The following is a 25,420-nucleotide window of genomic DNA, read 5'->3' as shown; positions in this document are numbered from 1 at the left end:
GAAGCCAGCTCAGGCCGCATTCTGTCACCTGAATTCGTCAAGTGTCTTGCTGCTTTGTCCTACTTTCCTGTCAACGCCTCAAAGTGTCTGTCAGTGCTTCGGTCCCAACCCATCTGCCTCCTCCTCTTCACGTTAGATGTTGTTTCCTCTCATCCCACCAAATTTCTCCTAAGGCTCCATTTTCTTCACATTTTGGGGGGGCTTTGCTCTGTTGCCTTGTCATGTTCTCAACGTCTCCACCGTTACACATCATCTGCTGTTCCTCCCAGTTCCCGGCTGCCATTTTCAGTTCCATCGCCCCTGTCATCCTGTTTCCGTCTCCGGTCTCCTCCTGAAACTTTGTCTACATGAGCGTTGTCAATTCTGGAGTACAAGAGAGGACCGGATTTAAAGCCTCGTGGTCACTTGGTTTTGAGATGCAGACTCAAAGAGCCCAGTGTTCATTTGATCTCTGAAAAGTGATGGGTCCCGGGGACTGGTATGCTCAAAAATCTATGGGTCCTAACAGAGATCTATGGCTCTCCAAAATTGAATCTTATCCAGGTTGAAATTGTAAATCGGTGACAAATATATACTGTATTTTCCGCACTCTAAGGCGCACCGGGTTATAGGGCGCACCCCCAAAAAAGAGTTTTTGGTCCTATATTTTCCATACATAAGGCGCACCGGATGATAAGGCGCTACAATGGGAACGTCGACAAAACAGTCAGTCAAACTTATTACCACCTTAACATTCCCAAAGCTTGCAAAGAAGCAAATACGTGTCTCAGACATGTACGGAAACAGTGTCTGTACGATGTCACCAATCACTCAAATGCATCGTTCCAAATATCATTTTTTAGTTTCCATTTTATTTTTTGCTGGCAACTGTGTGGACAGCAAAGTAAGAATTTTATTGTGCAGGGAAACGGTTTTTTTTTACGGTGCATATGACAATAAACACTTTGAATTGAATTGAGTTTAAAAATAGACTCATCACAGAAACATCGGGATCGTTCTAAAACAAGATATAAAGCCGCATAGCTCACCTAAGTTCTCTTGCAGCCACGTTCAATAATGATACGTAACCATGGTCTTCTTACAACCGTGAGTGTAGTAAATCCAGGAGAGTCAAATATTTACAAATACACAATAGTGAAAAAATGTTTTCTCTTTGTTGTAGTGCAACCCAACGTGTGATTCACATTCATCTTTTTCGGCCAATCGCAGGCTTTGTTTTGCCCCTTTAGCCTATGCAAGCCTGTAAATGATAAAAAGGATCCGCCCCCTTTACCTCCGAATCACTTTAGCCAATAGTGATCGATTCAAATGATGATTGACACATTGGTTAGGAAATGAAACGCCGGTATATAAATCCACGCATTCACCGCGGACGACTTCGCCTTCAGGGGGAAAATCGAGTCGGCGGCTGCTTGCCTTAGTTGCAAGACTTTGCGATTTAATATTGATCCGTATATAAGGTGCACTGTATTATAAGGCGCATGGTCAGCTTTTGAAAAAAAGAAAGGCTTTTAGGTGCGCCTTATAGTGCGGAAAATACGGTAATAAAACATCTATATATTGATACAGTTTTAATCATCAAATTATGAATTCATTTTCTGCATCAAATATTTGTTGGTAATATACCGATTCAAGGGAACACCACAAACCTGTCTTTTTTCATTTTTTCCTTTTATACTTCCTTTTTTTCTCAACTTCTCTATACAACATAATAATCGTATTATAATGCATCAAAGCAAGTGAGCCGTTGGAGAGCCGGCTCTCTTGAATGAGTTGAGCCGAAAAAGCCGCTTCTCTACAAAGAGACGGACTTTTCACCACACAACTCGAGATCGGCGTGCGGACGAAAACTCGAACCGCGAGACCAAAACAACAATGGCGGATCTGCCTGACGAAAAGTTTGGAGTGCGGTAAATCTTTGTAATCGGGTAAAAATGACAATTTTGTGTCAAAAAAGTTGCATCCCGGGGAGGCACGTTGATTTGACACGATGCGTCCCCAGCAAAAATGATGAGTCTAGGACGCAGGGACGCGGACAAACCAGAACACTGGAGCGCAACAAAAGCTGCAATGACACAAGCCAGTTGCGAGTCCAACTGTTCCAAATTCCGTACAGCTCTTTGACTATTACAGTTTGCGATCAGGCTGTCTTGAATGAGTTGAGCCGGAAAAGCCGGTTCTCTAAAGAGAGACAAACTTTTCACCACACAAACCTGTCTTTTTTTTCATTTTCTCCTTTTATACTTCCTTCTTTTCTTAACTTCTTTATACAACATCATCATTTGTAATATAATGCATGAACTCAAGTGAGCCGTTGGAGAGCCGGTTCTCTTGAATGAGTTGAGCCGAAAAAGCCGATTCTCTACAAAGAGACAGACTTTTCACCACACAACTCGAGATCGGCGTGCAGACGAAAACTCGAACCGCGAGACCAAAACAACAATGGTGGATCTGCCTGACGAAAAGTTTGGAGTGCGGTAAATCTTTGTTTAAAAAAAATGTAATCGGGTAATAGTGACAATTTTGTGTCAAAAAAGTTGCGTCCCGGGGACGCGCGTTCATTTGAGACCATGCGTCTGTATTACCATTTATGTAAGTATAATATCAGTTTCCATTGCTACGTAGATGACAATCAACTATATCTTCAGATGGAGGAATCTATATTTTATGTTGACAACATCTATGTATCTGTGTATTTACCCTCATGTAGGTTTTAGATGAGGGGATGGTGTCATAATAGTCTGTGGTTTGCGATCATCTGTGGTCTGTGCAGCCCTTTGAGACTCTCCCTTCTCAAGGTGTCTTCATTTTCCCCATGTTGAGGTTTTTGAGTTTTTCCTTGCCCTCATGTCGGTTTTAGATCAGGGGATGGTGTCATCATAGTCTGTGGTTTGCAATAATCTGTGGTCTGTGTAGCCCTTTGAGACTCTCCCTTCTCAAGGTGTCTTCATTTTCCCCATGTTGAGGTTTTTGAGTTTTTCCTTGCCCTCATGTCAGTTTTAGATCAGGTGATGGTGTCATAATAGTCTGTGGTTGGCAATCATCTATGGTCTGTGTAGCCCTTTGAGACTCTTTGTGATTAAGGGCGTCACAAATAAACATGACTTGAGGTTTTTGAGTTTTTCCTTGCCCTCATGTCGGTTTTAGATCAGGTGATGGTGTCATAATAGTCTGTGGTTTGCAATAATCTGGGGTCTGTGTAGCCCTTTGAGACTCTTTGTGATTAAGGGCGTCACAAATAAACATGATCTGAGGTTTTTGAGTTTTTCCTTGCCCTCATGTTGGTTTTAGATCAGGTGATGGTGTCATAATAGTGTGTGGTTTGCAATAATCTGTGGTCTGTGCAGCCCTTTGAGACTCTTTGTGATTAAGGGTGTCACAAATAAACATGACTTGAGGTTTTTGAGTTTTTCCTTGCCCTCATGTCGGTTTTAGATCAGATGATGGTGTCACGATAGTCTGTGGTTTGCAATAGTCTGTGGTCTGTGCAGCCCTTTGAGACTCTTTGTGATTAAGGGCCAAACAAATAACCATGACTTGATTTGAGGTTTTTGAGTTTGTCCTTGCCCTCATGTAGGTTTTAGATCAGGGGGTGGTGTCATAATAGTCTGTGGTTTGCAATAGTCTGTGGTCTGTGCAGCCCTTTGAGACTCTTTGTGATTAAGGGCTATGCAAATAAACATGACTTGAGGTTTTTGAGTTTTTCCTTGCCCTCATGTCAGTTTTAGATCAGGTGATGGTGTCATAATAGTCTGTGGTTTGCAATCATCTGTGGTCTGTGTAGCCCTTTGAGACTCTTTGTGATTAAGGGCGTCACAAATAAACATGACTTGAGGTTTTTGAGTTTTTCCTTGCCCTCATGTCGGTTTTAGATCAGGTGATGGTGTCATAATAGTCTGTGGTTTGCAATAATCTGGGGTCTGTGTAGCCCTTTGAGACTCTTTGTGATTAAGGGCGTCACAAATAAACATGATCTGAGGTTTTTGAGTTTTTCCTTGCCCTCATGTTGGTTTTAGATCAGGTGATGGTGTCATAATAGTGTGTGGTTTGCAATAATCTGTGGTCTGTGCAGCCCTTTGAGACTCTTTGTGATTAAGGGTGTCACAAATAAACATGACTTGAGGTTTTTGAGTTTTTCCTTGCCCTCATGTCGGTTTTAGATCAGATGATGGTGTCACGATAGTCTGTGGTTTGCAATAGTCTGTGGTCTGTGCAGCCCTTTGAGACTCTTTGTGATTAAGGGCTATGCAAATAAACATGACTTGAGGTTTTTGAGTTTTTCCTTGCCCTCATGTCAGTTTTAGATCAGGTGATGGTGTCATAATAGTCTGTGGTTTGCAATCATCTGTGGTCTGTGTAGCCCTTTGAGACTCTTTGTGATTAAGGGCGTCACAAATAAACATGACTTGAGGTATTTGATTTTTTTCCTTGCCCTCATGCCGGTTTTAGATCAGGGGATGGTGTCATCATAGTCTGTGGTTTGCAATAATCTGTGGTCTGTGTAGCCCTTTGAGACTCTTTGTGATTAAGGGCTATGCAAATAAACATGACTTGAGGTTTTTGAGTTTTTCCTTGCCCTCATGTCGGTTTTAGATCAGGGGATGGTGTCATAATAGTCTGTGGTTTGCAATAATCTGTGGTCTGTGTAGCCCTTAGGAGACTCTTTGTGATTAAGGGCGTCACAAATAAACATGATCTGAGGTTTTTGAGTCTTTCCTTGCCCTCATGCCGGTTTTAGATCAGGGGATGGTGTCATCATAGTCTGTGGTTTGCAATAATCTGTGGTCTGTGTAGCCCTTTGAGACTCTTTGTGATTAAGGGCTATGCAAATAAACATGACTTGAGGTTTTTGAGTTTTTCCTTGCCCTCATGTCGGTTTTAGATCAGGGGATGGTGTCATAATAGTCTGTGGTTTGCAATAATCTGTGGTCTGTGTAGCCCTTAGGAGACTCTTTGTGATTAAGGGCGTCACAAATAAACATGATCTGAGGTTTTTGAGTCTTTCCTTGCCCTCATGTTGGTTTTAGATCAGGGGATGGTGTCATAATAGCCTGTAGTTTGCAATAATCTGGGGTCTATGCAGCCCTTTGAGACTCTTTGTGATTAAGGGCTATGCAAATAAACATGACTTGAGGTTTTTGAGTTTTTCCTTGCCCTCATGTCAGTTTTAGATCAGGTGATGGTGTCATAATAGTCTGTGGTTTGCAATCATCTGTGGTCTATGCAGCCCTTTGAGACTCTTTGTGATTAAGGGCTATGCAAATAAACATGACTTGAGGTTTTTGAGTTTTTCCTTGCCCTCATGTCGGTTTTAGATCAGGGGATGGTGTCATAATAGTCTGTGGTTTGCAATAATCTGTGGTCTGTGTAGCCCTTAGGAGACTCTTTGTGATTAAGGGCGTCACAAATAAACATGATCTGAGGTTTTTGAGTCTTTCCTTGCCCTCATGTTGGTTTTAGATCAGGGGATGGTGTCATAATAGCCTGTAGTTTGCAATAATCTGGGGTCTGTGTAGCCCTTTGAGACTCTTTGTGATTAAGGGCTATGCAAATAAACATGACTTGAGGTTTTTGAGTTTTTCCTTGCCCTCATGTTGGTTTTAGATCAGGGGATGGTGTCATAATAGCCTGTAGTTTGCAATAATCTGGGGTCTGTGCAGCCCTTTGAGACTCTTTGTGATTAAGGGCGTCACAAATAAACATGACTTGACTGGCTTTTAGAGTGCATGTATTGTGAAAAAGAGCAGCTCCCCGTCGCCACAAAGAAAAATAACCGTATTTGGCAAAAAAAAACCCGACCGGCTCGTAGATCTAATTTACACCAGTTTCTACTTGTGTTGCAGCACCGGCGGCTCGCACAGCAGGAACCCCCTGCCCGCACCTCGTCTACACCTCTCAACAATGTGTCGGCCTGAAATGTTCAGAATCGGAGGTGTGCTCGGAGGAACTACTTGTCAGGTCAAAGTATGGCCTTGTTAAGACACAGCGGGAGCAGATGAATTCCACCGAGGAAACAATACAACAGCTTGCCATTGGAGGGGGAGTGGGATTTGGGGGTGGTGGGTGACAGGCTAATAATATCTTCAGATGTCTCCATCTTGCACATGAATAACAGTCAACGGATCAAAAATGTGGAGGGGCCTCCGCCTGCGGGCATCAAGTACCAGGGTTGGGTAGGGTTACTTGAACTGGATTACTTTCAATGACTTTTGGATTACTCCAATACCAAATATGCGAAAAAAAGACAAAGAAACTAAATAGGAATCAAATGACTCCATTTTGTGCAGGCTAGGGGAGTAACGGCAAAAATGATGTTTGGATTGATTTTCATTTTGTTTCTGTGGCATTTTATGTTCGTTTTGCCGGAGATCAAAGAGATCAAAGCCAGGAGAGAAAGCTTACCACGTGTTGTGAGTCATCATTTGATTCCTATTTAGTTTCTTTTGTCTTTTAATAGCATATTTGGTATTGGAGTCATCCAAAAGTCATTGAAAGTAATCAAGTTAAAGTAACCCTACCCAACAAAATTGGACGTGGCACTCCAGTTTCACATTTAACAGTGAGGATAAAAGAAAACAAAGAAGATAAAGGAACAAATAGAATAGAATATACCTTTATTGTCATTGTGACAAAATGGGTTGATCATATTGTGACAACCAGGGTTGGGTAGAGTTACTTTAACTGGATTACTTTCAATGACTTTTGGATGACTCCAATGCCAAATATGCTCATAAAAGACAAAAGAAACTAAATATGAATCAAATGACTCCATTTTGTGCAGGCTTGGGGAGTAACGGAATACACGGAATGGCAAAAACGATGTTGGCAAGCTGTTTGGATTGATTTTCATTTTGTTTCTGTCGCATTTGATGTTCGTTTTGCCGGAGATCAAAGAGATCAAAGCCAGGAGAAAAAGCTTACCGCGTGTTGTGAGTCATTTTATTCATATTTACCGTAAATTCCAGACTATGGAGCGCACCTGATTATAAGCCGCACTCACCATATTTTAAAAGGAAAACCGATTTTGTACATACACAAGCCGCACCTCTGTATAAGCCGCATGCGCCCACATTGAAACATGTAACACAAACACAAAATGAGCCCAAACCCGACTTCAAGTCCCAACCATTTAGTTTCATTTTGGGTTTGTTTAACCCAGCGGTGTCAAACGTTTTTCTCCTAGGGCCACATCAGCGTCATGGCTGCCCTCAAAGGGCCTGATGTTAACTCCTAAATGTAACTAAATGGAATTGGAGAAATTATGAATTATTCAGGTCACAAACATGACGGTTGCATTTGAAAAATGTTACGACACAGGTACCGTAAATCACGGACTATAGAGCGCACCTGATTATAAGCCGCACCCACCACATTTTAAGAGGAAAACCGATTTTGTACATACACAAGCCGCACCTCTGTATAAGCCGCATGCGCCCACATTTAAACATGTAACACAAACACAAAATGAACCCAAACCCGACTTCAAGTCCCGCGATTGAAACTAAACGTCCTTCGTTAAAGTCCACAGTCCAAAAATCACAGCCGGCCAAATCAACGGAAAATGATACCGGTACGGTTTGATGCAGACCTGCAGAGTCCGGGTCCCGTTGAAAGCAATCCAAGGAAAAACGTGTATGTTTCCAAAGGTAAGGGTGGGAAAAATATATCGGATGAACACATTTACTCACGCAACTCCTTTTTCTTTAACCAACTTTCCTCTTCTTTCCTCGTCTGTCCCTCACCTTTAGCGGTCCCCACTTAAACTCGGCACCCCGCGTTTGTTCCGCCCCTCATTTTTCGTTCACCCGTGCAAAACATATCAGAATAAGTGTCTAAAATAAATACATGGCAAAAATATACAGTTGCAAATACATATTATACATGGGTTACACATATTTATGAAAAAAGACGGTAGAGAGAGTTTTCAAAGCTTTAATAATAATAATATAGCTTTGACAGGGCAGTTAATGGTAGCAACACTCGAGCGCCGCTAGCTGCCGTTAGAAAAATGACATCAATTGGCCGCATCACTGTATAAGCCGCAGGGTTGAAAGTTAGGGAAAAAAGTAGCGGCTTATAGTCCGGAATTCACGGTAGTTTCTTTTTGTCTTTTATGAGCATATTTGGTATTGGAGTAATCCAAAAGTCATTGAAAGTAATCCAGTTCAAGTAACCCTACCCAACCCTGTCAAGTACCACACACAAATCAGCGGCACCCAAAATGCCTGCCTGCGCTTTTGCATCTGCAGGAGAACTTGCGCCATCCATCACTGTGACAGCCGGCTGTGCGTTTACTTAATGATGTCGGGCTTTACTTATGAAGTAATGGCCGAAGTCGGGGAAGGAGGGGGTTCGGTGGGTGGTGCCGGTCGAAGCAGAGACAGCCCAAGGATGCGACATTAAAATATCATCAAGGTGATGGATGTCTGAACCAGACAAAACATTCGAGGGAAATGCAAAAAACACAAACATTGCACTCACGGTGAGTGCTTATGACTCACAGCGGGGCTGGTCAGTGCCTAGGCGCGGACACACGAGTGGATTAGTAGTGGCGGCAGTCTGGGCAGCGCATATGCTGTCTTGTTTAAATGGTGTATTTCAGAGGAGACTAATGTAGACTCTCCTGCCCCCTACAGCACACAGTGTGCGCGTGATGGGAAATTGGGAATTCTGTCTCTTTAGAAAAGCGGCTCGACTAAAAATAGCCGGTTCTTTCAGCTCTTCAAATTGTTTCTGTTGCTTTAAACCATATATTACCTACCATTATGAAATACTATACACAAAATGATTTAAAAGGGGGGAAAATACTGCAAAAAAAACCATGAAGAAAATAAAATTAAATTAAAAAAAGTAGAAAACCAATAAAGCAAGAAAAAAAAGGAAAAATCTAAAAAAAAAAAAACAAAAAGCTGAAAATAAATAAAAAAGGAAAGAGCAAGAAAAGTAAAGTAAAATCCATGGAAAAATAAACTAAAGAAAAAAGGAAAGGTAAAATAGAGAACAAAATAAGCAAAGCAAACAAAATAGTAGTAAAACGCCAGGAAAAAAAGAAACAAAACAACTGGAGAAAAAAAACTGGAAAAATCTCGCAAAACAAGAAGCAGAAGAATAAAAAAAAGAAATAGTAACTAAAAACAAAAAAAAATGAAATAAAGCACAAAACAGCCATGGAAAAAAAGAAAAAGAGAGAAAAGTAGAAAACATAAAAGCAGGAAAAAAAAACAGAAAAATCATAAAAAAAAAGAAAAAAAGCAAAAAATAAATTAAAAAGAGGAAAGAACAAGAGAAGTGAAGTAAAACTCTATGGAAAAATAAACAAAAGAAAAAAAAAGAAAAAGGTTAAATAGAGACAAAAATAAGTAAAGCCAGAAAAAGTAGTAAAACGCTAGGAGAAAAAGAAACAAAACAACTGAAGAAAAAAACCTAAAAAAAAAGCCAGAAAAACAAGAAGCAGAAACATAAAAAAGGAGAGAAATAGTAACTCAAAAACAAAAAAATGCAAGAAAAAAAGATGAGTTTTATGGGCCCCTTTGAGCAGTATATTACCAATAAAAATGTAATATTATGCATAAAATGAATCCATCATTCCAATAAATGACGATAGCATTTATTTTGACATAACTTCGTTAACTTTTAATCCATTTAAACTCCAAACCATTTCAAACCAAGGTAACAATTGTTATTGTTTAATATACTTAATATACTGTGCATCCATTCAATATGGTTGGCATAAAGTGTAAAGAAGAGGTGAGCAGTTTCTTTTGAAACGAAATAGGAATAAGAAAGATTGATGCGGTTGAGAAAATGGTCAGAATGCTTTTTTTTCCCGCCACTTTCTACCAACGGAGGAGGAACTTTCCTAACTCTTGAGGCGCATCTTCCAAAAGTAAGTCAACTTCACTTTATTTGTGTTTATGGAGAATATCTTATGAAATGTTTATTTTTTTGAGTACAAAACAATACTGGTTACTTATACAAGCCTTAAATATATTTATATGAAACGTTAAACATTGAGAATATAGCACTGACTCAACTTACGAACAAATTCAACTTACGAACGACTGTCCGGAACCTTCGTAAGTAGGGTAGTGTCTGTACTTGACTAGGCCCTCAATTTTCAGAACTGGTCCTTGGGGGGCAACCTGGAACCACGTTGGAGACCCCTGTACAAGATCCTACTACTCATTTAAAAATGGATAAAAAACACCTATAATCCGGTGATTGTTGAACTCGGTTTGCCCGCGCAATTATAAAATAATTTCCCGCATATAATTTGGAGGTGTCATAAACCCGTATGGTTCATAAGAGTCACCGGTGAGACACGTCGAGAGTCCGGGCAGAACACGGTGATGTCATCTTCCGTGCCACCTAATTGGCATTGCCGCCATTAAAGAAAGATGGACGTACGCATGAAGAGGTAGATGATGGGGAGAGCCGGTCATAATGAGATGTGTGACCTTTTCACAGTTCGAGAGAACATGCAAAAAAGGTCAAATTAAAAGGGAGAAGACACACCTGGAAAAAGTATGGAGAGAAACCAAGAAGACTATTTTGGGATTGATTGAGGAACAGCGCTCATACCTGCACATCAGGGGTGGGCGATACTGGGATTTTTAGTATCGGTCCGATAACGATATTTAGTGCTTGGAAATTGAAATATTAAAACTGTCACGGTTGCCATGGCGCCCAATAGGCCCCGCCCGTGTGGTGCTAGCTGACAGATTGGCTTCCCTGCTATCTAGACCCAGTCCTGTCACTCTCCTTTTGTCGGTCCGTCTGCGAATCTCCGTGTGTACTAGGCAAGCCTTTTTCGACACCTGACTCCCGCCTGTCCCGTTTTTGCTCCCCTTTGTCTCCGGCTACGATCTGTTTGCATTCTTATCACGTCTGGTCTCCCGTGGGTTTCCTCTGGGCAATCCAGTTTCCTCTATTCTGTAGATACAATTGACTAAGATTATGATGATGATTTGAAGTCGGGGGCCACACGATAGAACAAACATTCTGTCGGGGGCCGGACTAGTAGATTAAAGACAAAGAAAAAGAGATATAAAGAAATAAGAGAAAGAGGGAGGGAAAAGGAGAGCGGGCGGGGCAAAGAAAGAAAAAGAGAGAGAGGGAGAGAGCTTGAGAAACAAAAGAGAAAAAGTCGTGAGAGAGGGGAAAAAGAAAGGGAGAAGGAGAGAGAAAGAGAGAAAGAGAAAAGAGAGAAAAAGAAAAAAGGAAGTTAGAGCAAAAGAAGTTAAAAAGACACAGAGAGAAACAGACTAAGAGGAACAAAGGAAAAGAAAAAGAGACACAGAGTGAAAGAGACAGAGAGAGGGAGAGAGAGAGACAGAGACAGATAGATACAGGGAGAGACAGAGAGAGACAGAGAAACAGAGAGAGACAGACAGAGAGAGACAGACAGAGAGAGAGAGACAAAGAGAGATGGACAGAGAGAGAGAGAGAGAGAGAAATACAAAGACAGAAAGAGAGAAAAGAAAGCGCGAAGGGTAGGAAGAGAGAAAGAGAAAAGAGAGAAAAGTAAAAAGGAAGTTAGAGCAAAATAAGTTAAGACACAGAGAGAGAAAGAGACTAAGAGGAAAAAAGGAAGAGAAAAAGAGAGACACAGAGAGTGAAAGAGACAGAGACAGAGTGGGAGAAAAGGGGTGGAAAAGAGAGAGACAGAGACAGATAGAGACAGAGAGAGAGAAACAGAGACAGAGAGAGACAGATAGAGACAGATGGAGACAGATAGAGAGAGAGAGAGAGAGAGAGAGAGAGACAGAGAGAGACAGTCATGGAGTGAGACAGACAGAGAGAGACAGAGAGAGAGGGATAGAGAGAGATAAATACAAGTACTGTGTCTTTGTGCAAGGCACCTTTCTTTGGCAACACCAAGTCGACATATTTCAACCTGCAGCTCGTTTTTCTCTTTCGCTTCTCTGAGTGTTGTCTCGCGGGCCGGATACAAACCCTTTTTGACACTTGTGTGACAGTGGGTATTCATATCGCTATTTGGATGAATCCTCCCAGCCTCAGTGCACACTTAGATGGGGATCCCCAGTCACGCACCTTCTGTCCATAAGAACTTCTTGAAGAACCCAAAACATGAATGCTAAGCAGGCTCTTATGTCACTGCAGCTTTTGCATTCTACTTGAAAGAGCAAATAGGCACTCTCGCTCACTGTTGCTTTAAAAAAAAAAAAGGAGAAAGAAAGATAGTCCCGTCCTTGAGCTGCCAAGCTCGTGAAAAAAGCTTTTTAAGCATCGGAGGCTGCAGAAATAGGAGCGCATAAAAGAGCAACATGGCGGCGAAAGGGCTGATCCTGCAAGGTCGAGTCATACTCGAGTGCTGTTCTCACAGAGGAAAAAGGAACGAGTGGAAAAAGCTGATGACTCATGAAATGAGTCATTTTGAAGGAAGGAAAAAATTGCAAAAAAATAATGCTAACTGTATTAGTCAAAGAGGTGTACGGAATTTGGAACAGTTTGACTCGCAACTGCGCTCCTGTGTCCTAGACGCATGATTTTTGCTGGGGACGGTCTCAAATCAACGTGCGTCCCCGGGACGCAACTTTTTGGACACCAACTTGTCATTATTACCCGATTACTTTTTTTTTTAAACAAAGATTTACCGCACTCCAAACTTTTCGTCAGGCAGATCCGCCATTGTTGTTTTGGTCCCGCGGTTCAAGTTTTCGTCTGCACGCCGATCTCCATTTCGAGTTGTGTCGTGAAAGTTTCTTTTTAGAGAAGCGGCTTTTTCGGCTCAACTCATTCAAGAGAGCCGGCTCTCAAACGACTCACTTGCTCTGATGCATTATATTACGAATGATGATGTTGTATAAAGAAGTTAAGAAAAAAAGGAAGTATAAAAGGAGAAAATGAAAAAAAAAAAGGTTTGTGGTTATCCCTTTAATCCACATGTGTCAAACAGGTGAACTGCGGGCCAGATGAGGCCCACTAAGGGATTGAATCCGGCCCGCGAGACAACACTCAGAGAAGCGCAAGAGAAAAACAAGCTGCAGGTTGAGATATGTCAACTTGATGTTGCCAAAGCCAGGTGCCTCCAACAAATACACTGTACTTGTATTTCTTTTTCTCGCTCTCTCGCTCGCTCTCTGTTTTCCACCCCTTTTATCCCACTCTCTCTCTCTCTCTTTTTCATCTCTGTGTATTTTTTCTCTTCCTTTGTTGCTCTTTGTCTCTTTCTCTCTCTGTGTTTTTTAACCTCTTTTGCTCTAACTTCCTTTTTTCCTTTTTTCTTCATACCCATCGCGCTTTCTTTTCTCTCCTGTCTTTCTATTTCTCTTTGGATTTCTTTCTTCCTCTCCCTTTCTTTTCCCCCTTCTCTCACAACTTTTTATCTTTTGTTTCTCACGCTCTCTCCCTCCCTCTCTTTTTCTTTGTTTGTCCCGCCCTCGCTCTTTTTCCCTCCCTCTTTCTCTTATTTCTTTATCTCTCTTTTTCTTTCTCTTTGATCTCCTAGTCTGGCCCCCCGACAAAATGTTTGTTCTTTCGTGTGGCCCCCAAGTTAAACTTAGTTTATTACCAACAATAGTTTAATGCAGAAAATGAATTCATAATTTGATGATTAAAACTGAATGAATATATAGTTTATATCATATACTTGTCGCAGATTTACAATTTCAATATAACACAAAATTTTGGGGAGCCCTAGATCTCTGTTGGGACCCCTAGATTTTTGAGCATGCTCGTCCCCGGGACCCATCACTTTTTACAGCTCAAATGAACACTGCGCTCGTCGGTTTGTTCGTCCCCCTTGAACTTTTTGACGTTTTGCCACATTTCCGACTTCAAACAAGATATAAAACTGTCATTTCTTGTGAAGCATCAACAATAAGTGGTACACAATCATGAAGTGGATCACACTTTATTGGATGTTTTCAACTTTTTACCAAATCAAAAAAACAAAAAAAGTGGGTGTGTTAAATGACTCAGCCCCATTGAGTTAATACTTTGTAGCGCCACCTTTTGCCGCGATTACAGCCGCTCGGGTATGTCTCTCTCAGTTTTGCACATGGAGAAACTGATATTTTGGCCCATTCCTCCTTGCAAAACAGCTCAAGCTAAGTGAAGTTGGATGGAAAGCGTTTGTGAAAATATTCACCATTTAATTTCTTTAAGGACACCACAAACAATGCAACTCATTTTAACAAAATGGACCAACAAATATGATGGGGTACATCTATTCAACATCTTCCTGGAGAACTGGAACAATCAATCAGTCATCTTTGGGAGACACAACATCATTAACCTACGTCTTTCTGATGATATTGTCGGACTATCAGGAGAAAAACAGGAACTCAGTGATCCGGTGAATCGCCTGAACATAGAATCAACTCAGTATGGGGTGAAAATCAGCACAGAAAGAAACAAAAATAACGACCAACACCCCCATAGTGTATCACCACAAACTAATAGCTTGACACAGTCACCGAATTTAAATATCTTGGGACTGTCATATCAGAAGAAGGGTCAGAACCAGAAATCATGGCTAGGATAGCTCAAACCACTTGACAATACGATACCGACGTTATCACGACAACCCTGTATGTAACATCCCACATGCCGACATTTCTTGTGTAAATACCATGTAAATTATAACTATAGCCTTATCCCCCTTGTCTTATAACATTATCTTCTCTGTTCCTTTATCTTCTTGCTCATACCTCACTATGAATGTGTAAAACTGGAGTGTCATGCCCAATTTCGTTGTCACAATATGTTAGCCCATTTGTAACAATGACAATAAAGGTATATTCTATTCTATTCTATTCTAATAGATTTAAAAGAATAAAAAGAATAGAGTAAAATATATTGTAGTGAATCATAGTTTAAAAAGAAAGAATATGTAAATAACAAGACTAGACTAGTAGAGTAGGTCGGAGGAACGCCATTGGCATAATAATATTATACATAATAACCTAAATCAATTCCCGTTGAACATACGAATAGCGGAAGGGTAAAAACTCTCTTTAAGACGTCTAGTCTTGCTCGCAATGGAGCGAAGACGGCGACCTGACGGCAGGTCATCAATGTTCCTGCGAGCAGGGTGACTGGGATCGTCTATCATTTTTAGTGTCTGTTTTCTAATTCGATCGATGTCGATACTTTGCAGGGAAGGGAGGCCAGTACCTATTATATCCTCTGCTGTCCTCACTCCTGATTCCTTAATTACCTAATTAAAACGGATTCTATGATTGGCTAGAATGGATTGACAGACTCTGAATGATTTGAGTTGACGAAGGAAGTAGAGCCTTTGTCTGGCGGACTTTAGAATATCAGTAGCATTGACAGTCCATGTGAGGTCAGCTGACAAGTAAGTACCCAGAAACTTGAATGAATGGACCAGTTCCACCTCACAACCATTAATTGACAGTGGCACATGCGGGGGAGGCTTGGTACGGAAATCTATTATCTCCTTAGTTTTACCTACATTCAATAACAGATTCCTCTCATGACACCAGGTGGAAAATGAATCAATTTCTGCTTGGTATTCAGTTTCGTGTCCATTTTAAATAAAGCCAGTAACCATGGTGTCGTCTGCATCTCATCTCATCTCATTAACCGTACCGCTTATCCTCATTAGGGTCGCGGGGGGGCTGGAGGCCATCCCAGCCATCTCCGGGCAGTGGGCAGGGGACACCCTGAACTGGTTGCCGGCCAATCGCAGGGCACACAGGGACAGACAACTCATTCGCTCATTCACACCTAGGGACATTTTGGACCGGCCAATTCACCTGAAATGCATGTTTTTGGAATGTGGGAGGAAACCGGAGTGCCCGGAGGAAACCCACGCAAGCACGGGGAGAACATACAAACTCCGCACAGGAAGTCTGGAGCTGGATTTGAACCCACGACAGGTTCCCAAGACATGAACTGTGCCGCACAAGCGCTAACCACTGCGCCGCCGTGCTGCCTGCATGTTTAGCGAATAGTGGATGTCAGAATAGGGTTAACAATCCCAGTGTGCAGAAGAAAACTGCAGTGGTATGGTCACGTCGCAAGATCATCAGGAGCGGGCAAAAATATTCTACAGGCTACAGTCCGAGAGATGACCAGGAAAGAACTGGGCTGACAACATCAAGGAATGGACTGGTGCCAAATTTCCCATGACCCCAAAACCCTGGAAACAGCTGTTGAAAGTTGCACCCTCATTGATGCAGCAATGACAAAGGCGATAAAATGATTCTTGGACCGCCGTGCTTATAGAAATCCCAAATGTGCAACTCAGTGAATCGTATTGGCGCCATGCTCGATTTCAGCGTGTTGATTTACCCGAGCCGAAATGGATGAGAGTCATTTAGCCATGCCACAGGAACTGCCTTTGTCTTGCCTCTTTCATTAGTCAAGACTCTAAGGGACAACGTCATTGTTCTGCTTGGTGTGGCGAAAACTGGCAAGAACAGATTGCGGGGGGATCTGCTATTACTCAGAGTACTCGCGTGCTCGAGAGCAGTGAGTCGTCATCGATTAGGAACACGAAGTAAATAAGTCATCCATTAAAGTTACAGGAAAAAAAATCACTTTGCAAGAACAATATTTGACATATAAAATTCTGATTCTTCTCCAAGAGAGTGCTTGGAGATCTCCAGGGTTGGGTAGGGTTACTTTAACTGGATTACTTTCAATGACTTTTGGACGACTCCAAGACCAAAATATGCTAATAAAAGACAAAATAAACTAAATATGAATCAAATGATGACTCACAACACGCGGTAAGCTTTCTCTCCTGGCTTTGATCTCTTTGATCTCCGGCAAAACCAGGGTTGGGTAGGGTTACTTGAACTGGATTACTTTCAATGACTTTTGGATGACTCCAAGACCAAATATGCTAATAAAAGACAAAAGAAACTAAATATGAATCAAATGATGACTCACAACACGCGGTAAGCTTTCTCTCCTGGCTTTGATCTCTTTGATCTCCGAAAAACTAACATAAAATGCAGGGTTTGGTAGGGTTACTTTAACTGGATTACTTTCAATGACTTTTGGATGACTCCAAGACCAAATATGTTAATAAAAGACAAAAGAAAATAAATATGAATAAAATGATGACTCACAGCACGTGGTAAGCTTTCTCTCCTGGCTTTGATCTCTTTGATCTCCGAAAAACTAACATAAAATGCAGGGTTGGGTAGGGTTACTTGAACTGGATTACTTTCAATGACTTTTGGATGACTCCAATACCAAATATGCTAATAAGAGACAAAAGAAACTCAATTTGAATCAAATGATGACTCACAACACGCGGTAAGCTTTCTCTCCTGGCTTTGATCTCTTTGATCTCAGGCAAAACTAACATAAATTGCAGGGTTGGGTAGGGTTACTTGAACTGGATTACTTTCAATGACTTTTGGATGACTCCAATACCAAATATGCTAATAAAAGGCAAAAGAAACTAAATATGAAGAAAATGATGACTCACAACACGTGGTAAGCTTTCTCTCCTGGCTTTGATCTCTTTGATCTCCGTCAAAACTAACATAAATTGCAGGGTTGGGTAGGGTTACTTTAACTGGATTACTTTCAATGACTTTCGGATTACTCCAATAGCAAATATGCTAATAAAAGACAAAATAAACTCAATATGATTTAAATGATGACTCACAACACGCGGTAAGCTTTCTCTCCTGGCTTTGATCTCTTTGATCTCCGGCAAAACGGACATTAAATGCCACAAAAACAAAATGAAAATCAATCCAAACAGCTTGCCAACATCGTTTTTGCCATTCCGTGTATTCCGTTACTCCCCAAGCCTGCACAAAATGGAGTCATTTTATTCCTATTTACTTTCTTTTGTCTTTTATTAGCATATTTGGTATTGGAGTAATCCAAAAGTCATTGAAAGTAATCCAGTTAAAGTAACCCTACCCAATCCTGGAGATCTCATAGTTCTCTTAAATAATTTGCAAAGTGATAGGCAGTGTCTGAGACTCATGACAAAAAACACCTTTTTTTCACAACTTGAAACCCAATAAGACGACTCATCACAACAAACCCATTGTTGCAAAGTATTAAGGATTGATAATCACAATATATTGCAGAACAACACTTTCAAATGAAGTTTATTATAAATCTACTTATAACATTCATTGCATGTATATGACATGGCTGTTTTCCATCCGTCATCAGTATGTACCTGGATTTAGTCATCTTCATCCGTGCAATGTTTGCGTTGCGTCCTCTGCTAAAAGCCACGTGAACCCCTCTTTCCAAGATGCTTTTAATGTAGGTTTACGTTTTGTAGCGTCATCAATTTTGTTAGCTTCTCTTGAATCTTCTGGGGCTGAGGTTTTGGCTTGATTCCTGACCACTTCTCCATTTTTCTTGTGTTCTCTTGTTGGTGATAGGAATGAGTGGAGAGGTGTTGTGAAAGGATAGTGGGATGTTTAGACGCATTCTAAGGGATGGCCAGGGCACCCGTATGATGCAGCAGGGGTAAACCAGCGTAAGCGGTCGGGCCCTGCTGTTGGACAGAAGAGTGTTGTGTCACCCTGCCCTGAGTGACATGGCCGCTTTCTGGTGTCCCGTTTCATCTGGAGGGACGAATGCATGACCGACTTAGGTGCCGAGGTGCCTAACTTGTTTGGGTGTTTGGGCAATTGGGTTGGCCATGGTCCAAAAATGTTTGTGTGTGTTTTTTGCTATGTTTTCCCCTTTTTTATTTTCTTTGTTATTGTATGTGTTTGTGTTGCTGTTGGTCACCCCTCTTGAGGGATATGACCAAGATAGATAGATGTCTAGATGGATAGATAGATGGATCTCTAGATAGATAGATAGATAGGTGGATGTCTAGATAGATAGATAGATGGATGTCTAGATAGATAGATATATGGATGTCTAGATAGATAGATATATGGATGTCTAGATAGATAGATATATGGATGTCTAGATAGATAGATATATGGATGTCTAGATAGATAGATATATGGATGTCTAGATATATAGATATATGGATGTCTAGATATATAGGTATATGGATGTCTAGATAAATAGGTATATGGATGTCTAGATAGATAGGTATATGGATGTCTAGATAGATAGATATATGGATGTCTAGATAGATAGATATATGGATGTCTAGATAGATAGATATATGGATGTCTAGATAGATAGATATATGGATGTCTAGATAGATAGATATATGGATGTCTAGATAGATAGATATATGGATGTCTAGATAGATAGGTACATGGATGTCTAGATAGATAGATACATGGATGTCTAGATAGATAGATATATGGATGTCTAGATAGATAGATATATGGATGTCTAGATAGATAGATATATGGATGTCTAGATAGATAGATAGATAGATGGATCTCTAGATAGATAGATAGATAGATGGATCTCTAGATAGATAGATGGATAGATATATAGATAGATAGATAGATATATGGATGTCTAGATAGATAGATATATGGATGTCTAGATAGATAGATATATGGATATCTAGATAGATAGATATATGGATGTCTAGATAGATAGATATATGGATGTCTAGATATATAGATATATGGATGTCTAGATAGATAGATATATGGATGTCTAGATAGATAGATATAATGATGTCTAGATAGATAGATATATGGATGTCTAGATAGATAGATATAATGATGTTTAGATAGATAGATATAATTATGTCTAGATAGATAGATATATGGATGTCTAGATAGATAGATATATGGATGTCTAGATAGATAGATACATAGTTGACTAGATAGATATATAGATGTCTAGATAGATATATGGATGTCTAGATAGATAGATGTATGGATGTCTAGATAGATAGATGTATGGATGTCTAGATAGATAGATATATGGATGTCTAGATAGATAGATATATGGATGTCTAGATAGATAGATATATGGATGTCTAGATAGATAGATATATGGATGTCTAGATAGATAGATATAATGATGTCTAGATAGATAGATATATGGATGTCTAGATAGATAGATATATGGATGTCTAGATAGATAGATAGATATATGGATGTCTAGATAGATAGATATATGGATGTCTAGATAGATAGATATATGGATGTCTAGATAGATAGATATATGGATGTCTAGATAGATAGATATAATGATGTCTAGATAGATAGATATATGGATGTCTAGATAGATGGATAGATGTCTAGATAGATAGATGTCTAGATAGTTGTCTAGATAGATAGATATAGATTTCTTGAAAAAAATAACGCAACAAAAGGACTACACATGCAAATATGTAGAGAGGCGCTTTCCTTTAAAAAGGCAATGTTGCACACATTTCTCACCCTAACCCACTTCCTTTATTTGTAAATATTCTCCATTGTCTCCCTCCCAATTACATTTCATCCCCGGCTATTTTGGTTTCATCTTTTCCTGTGTTACTTCCAGGACGTTTTTATTGTCTCAAATTTCCCGTTCTCACAATCTTTGTGAACAAAAGTAGTTTGTTTCACGAATAGCTCCTCGGGAGACTAACGCAACATATTCCTGACTGCCGTCAAGGCCGTTTTTTTTTTCCCAGGAAAAAAAAAACAAGGTTTGATCGTCTCGGCGTTTGGATAAAAAAAGAAGAAAGTGGCGAGGAACAGACAGAAGCTCCGCACGTACGTGTAATGAGCGACAAAAGCCCCGGGCTAAAAAAGAAAAGCAGCTGTGCATCGGGGTCTATGAGTAGCTAATGAGAACCGGCGAAGACGACTTCATCTCCTCGGTAAACACAGACGATGGCGAAGGGAGGGAACAAAAACAGCGGGGGTCAGGTTGAGCATGGGCAATAAAGTCATCATTCAATCCATGCCTCTGGTTATGTCTTTGCTCAGTCAAACCTTGCGAAATATATTACCGTAAATTCCGGACGATAAGCCGCTACTTTTTTTCCCAAACTTCCTGATAGGTTGGTCGTTTTGGTTGTAACATTTCTCAGAATTCAGTGTGTGAATATAACTTGTTTTTATATTCCTAAATATAAAAACAATCTTTCACACACACACACACATGAAGTAACGTTTTGATAATCAGTCTAATTGCATCTCTTGTACGTTTATCAGTCTTGTACTCTTTTATTTTGAAGTCACATTCCGGTGTTCTTTTTCTGTTTCCTGTCTGAGTAAAGTTAACTTCTCACCAGGAGCAGTCAGTTCTGCCGAGGCATTTGCCTAGAATGGCCACCCGACAGGGCTCTCCCGCTTGGAAATTTTATTTACCTTAATGCTTGTTTTTATTTGAGTCATTTTGCCAACATAGAATTTATATAAGTTTTAACTTTAACACTTTCACCCCTGCGGCTTATTATTTATGTAATTTTCCTAATGGCCGCCAGCGGCGCTCAAGTACAAAAAGTAAGATTTAGACCGGTGGAATATATGCGCCGAGGAAGACTGCAACTTCTTGGCTTGTGAATGAAATTAGCGTAAAGATACCCTCATCATGCAAACTGCAAAAAGAAAGGCACATGACGCAGCTTTCATATGACAAAGTTTCTTTCCGACACTGAGGAAGACGACTTTGATGGCTTCAGTTCTAAGGAGGAAGATGAGGACGGTTTACCGTGATTTTTACAAGTACGGTATGTTCTTTTACCAGACCCGTTCACTCTGTTGCGAGCGTGTTGCTAGCGTGTTGCTACCATTAACTGCCCTGTCACGGGCACCGTTTGGGATGAAAGTTATATTATTATTATTAAAGCTTTAAAAACTCTCTCTGTGTACCGTCTTTCTTTGTAAATATGTGTAACCCATGTATAATATGTATTTGCAACTGTATATTTTTGGAATGTATTTATTTCAGAACACTTATTCTGATATGTTTTGCACGGGCGAAAAAAAAAAAGAAGGGGCGAAACAAACGCGGGGTGACGGGAAGTGGGGACCAGTAAAGTTGAGGAACAGACAGACCTGTTTGTGGACGGGGCGGACAATAGTGGATATATATTTTTCCCACCATTACCTTTGGATATATACACTTTTTTCCTTGGGACCCGGACTCTGCAGCTCTGCATGAAACCTTAAGTACCGGTATCATTTTCCGTTCATTTTGCCGGCTGTGATTTTTGGACTGTGTACTTTAATGAAGCACATTCAGTTTCAATCGAGGGACACAAAGTGGGGTTTGGGTAAATTTTGCGTTTGTGTTTTTTTAATGTGGGCGCATGCGGCTTATATACAGGTGCGGCTTGTGTAAGTACAAAATCGGTTTTCCTCTTAAAATGTGGTGGGTGCGGCTTATAATCAGGTGCGCTCTATAGTCCGGAATTTACGGTATATATTATATACCAGAGCCATGTCCCCCTAGTGTCACGCAGCCAAGAAGTTGCAGTCTTCCTCGGCGCATATATTCCAGCGGTCTAAATCTTACCTTTTGTACTCGAGCGCCGCTGGCAGCCGTTAGAAAAATGACATAAATTGGCCGCAGCACTATATAAGCCGCAGGGTTGAAAGTCTGGGGAAAAAGTAGCGGCTTATAGGCCGGAATTTATGGTAATAGACCAGCAAAATACTCCAAAAGGCCTGCACCCGTAAATGAATGGTCAATTGCAAAAAGTTACCCTAGGTATGATGAAACTGGGATAATGGCTCTTTCCGACTCAGGTCAAAACACGGCAAAAGACTCACTCTTTGCGGGTCGTTCTCCAGTGCTCTTCGTCTCGCCGATTCCAGCTCTTCGTAACTTGGAACCGCCCGGGCCTGAGGGTACTCCCGCCGTATCCCTCGCTGATCACTACAACAAGATGGCAAAAATACATAAGTGATGTGAACTGGTACTACAACAACGAACATTTGACTCTGAACCCAATACAGTACAAACGCGACCAAAGCATCAAAGACACCTTAGTTAAAAAGGGACTGGTCTTCAAGTTGGGAGCATGGCTTTTCACGTGCAGCCATATTCTGCCATTCTTATATCAAGTATAAGGACCCCCCTTTTCTCACATGGTTCATTTGTATCTGTCACGGTTGCCAAGGCGCCCAATTGGCCCCGCCTGTATGTCAAGGTTGCATACCTGTCAAGATGTACAATTTTGCCGTACAAAGTACGTTTATGATGCATTTGAAGACGTGTGCGACGTACAAGAAAATCTGTCCGGAAAAACGCAAATTTGTCAATGATGGGTACCATCCGGTACACACAGACTATCACCAAACGGCAAATCGATCGAGTCAAACAAGTTCGCCGCGGTAGCCTCTATCTCTGTATCGTTTTTTTTTTTTAGTTGAAAACGAAGCGAGCGGTTTGATGCTACTGTGCGCATGCGTCTGCCGCCTCGGATTTCATGTGGTAGTTATGTAGTGAAAGGAAGTCAGTATCTTTTTAGAGAACCGGCTTTTTCGGCTCAACTCAATCAAGAGAGCCGGCTCTTAAACGGCTCACTTGCTTTGATGCATTATATTAGGAATTAAGATGTTGTATAAAGAATTTAAGAATAATTTCAGTGTAAGATTTTGATTTGACACACAAAGATTTCGCTCGCTGTACCTTTGCAAATCCAGTTCGCGGACAGTCCCAAAGGCTACCACTGGAAACTGCTCACCGCTCCTAACTGCTCACTGCTCGCCCAGTTTGAGCATTCAAACTATTTCAAACAAAAGCAAATGCTGGTGTTTTTTTGAGTATACATTCATTTAAAGTTACAGTAACTTGAAATTTCAGTGTATCAACAGTCTTGATCTCATACCTGTCAACCACCAATTGCTCAGCTGACTAAAGATTTCAATAAACCCCATAAACATGATGTGGCACCTACCATATTTTGACAACGGAGATTTATAGAAGTCACAGAAGATTACATACATCCCAATTAGTTACAAATGTGAACAATATCACAAAAACATTGGATTTATCTGAAAAATCTTGTAAGTCTATGACCTGGCCAAGGCCCGGACCTGGGAACTCCCAATAACAGGGAGAGCGCCTAACCCTAAGGCCAGCTAGCTGGCCTATGTCTTTTACTTTAAAATCTGAAACTTTTATGTAACCTTATGGTCGTGAAAATACTGTTTGTATGGCTGTAGACCCAAAAACTGGAAAGATTAAGATATGACCACCCTCTTTCACAGGCAGCAAGGTAAGTTAATCTCCTTCTTGACGCAGTCTTTGTTTTCTGTTCTCATTTGCCAAAAACCCTGCCAACAAATGGAAATGCAACCCAAAAATGTTTATGTATCTCAACACCGGTGATTGCCCTAATGGCGCAGCCATTCTAGTTTATCCTGGAGTGCCATGTCTAATCTCATTGGAAAGAAGGTTGACTATGTTATCATTGGCAATAAAGACTGTTCTAAGTCTAATTCTAAAATGGTATATGCCAGCCATCAAGTCGTGTTTAGGTGTATAGCCCTCACTCACGAGAAGTCGCAAAGGGCTGTAAAGACTATAGACTACTATGACACCATTCCCTGATCTAAAACCTACATGAGGGCAAGGAAAAACTCAAAAACCTCAAGTCAAGTCCTGTGACGCCCTTACTTAATCACAAGACGTCACAAAGGGCTGCACAGACAACAGATTATTGTAAACCACAGAGTATTATGACACCACCCCCTGATCTAAAACCTATATGAGGGCAAGGAAAAACTCAAAAACATCAAGTCCTGTTTATTTGTGACGCCCTTAATCACAAGAGGTCTCAAAGGACTGTACAGAACCACAGACTATTGCAAACCACAGACTATGATGACATCATCCCCTGATCTAAAACCTACATGAGGGCAAGGAAAAACTCAAAACCCTCAAGTCCTATTTATTTGTGACGCCCTTAATCACTAGAGGTCTCAAAGGACTGTACAGAACCACAGACTATTGCAAACCACAGACTATGATGACATCATCCCCTGATCTAAAACCTACATGAGGGCAAGGAAAAACTCAAAAACATCAAGTCCTGTTTATTTGTGACGCCCTTAATCACAAGGAGTCTCAAAGGGCTGCACAGACTACAGACTATGATGACACCATCCCCTGATCCAAAACCTACATGAGGGCAAGGAAGAACTCAAAAACCTCAAGTCCTGTTTATTTGTGACGCCCTTAATCACAAAGAGTCTCAAAGGGCTGCACAGACCACATATTATTGCAAACCACAGACTATTTTGACACCACCCCCTGATCCAGAACCTATATGAGGGCAAGGAAAAACTCAAAAACCTTAAGTCAAGTCCTGTGACGCCCTTAATCACTAGAGGTCTCAAAGGACTGTACAGAACCACAGACTATTGCAAACCACAGACTATGATGACATCATCCCCTGATCTAAAACCTACATGAGGGCAAGGAAAAAGTCAAAAACATCAAGTCAAGTCCTGTGATGCCCTTAATCACAGGAGGTCTCAAAAGGCTGCACAGAACCCTGATTATTGCAAACTACAGACTATTATGACAACATCCCCTGATCTAGAACCTACATGAGGGCAAGGAAGAA

The 25,420-nt window shown here is 40.8% G+C and overlaps 1 protein-coding gene across 2 annotated transcripts in view; it reads right to left on the bottom strand.

Moving 5' to 3' along the window:
- The window catches only part of LOC148368495 (partitioning defective 3 homolog B-like), a 237,983-nt gene that overhangs the window by 34,070 nt on the left and 178,493 nt on the right, over nucleotides 1–25,420 (bottom strand). For both annotated transcript variants that reach the window (XM_088330519.1, XM_088330520.1), the window contains exon 22: nucleotides 22,617–22,722. In XM_088330519.1, coding sequence (XP_088186645.1) covers nucleotides 22,617–22,722 — 106 coding nt within the window. The remainder of the gene's footprint in view (nucleotides 1–22,616; nucleotides 22,723–25,420) is intronic.

Source organism: Urocampus carinirostris, chromosome 3, assembly GCF_059441175.1.
Source record: "Urocampus carinirostris isolate Australia breed hairy pipefish chromosome 3, RoL_Ucar_1.0, whole genome shotgun sequence".
In the NCBI taxonomy this organism is placed as follows: Eukaryota; Metazoa; Chordata; class Actinopteri; order Syngnathiformes; family Syngnathidae; genus Urocampus; species Urocampus carinirostris.
The sequence above is the reverse complement of the archived record's forward strand: the minus strand, read 5'-3'. Positions and strand labels throughout refer to the sequence as shown.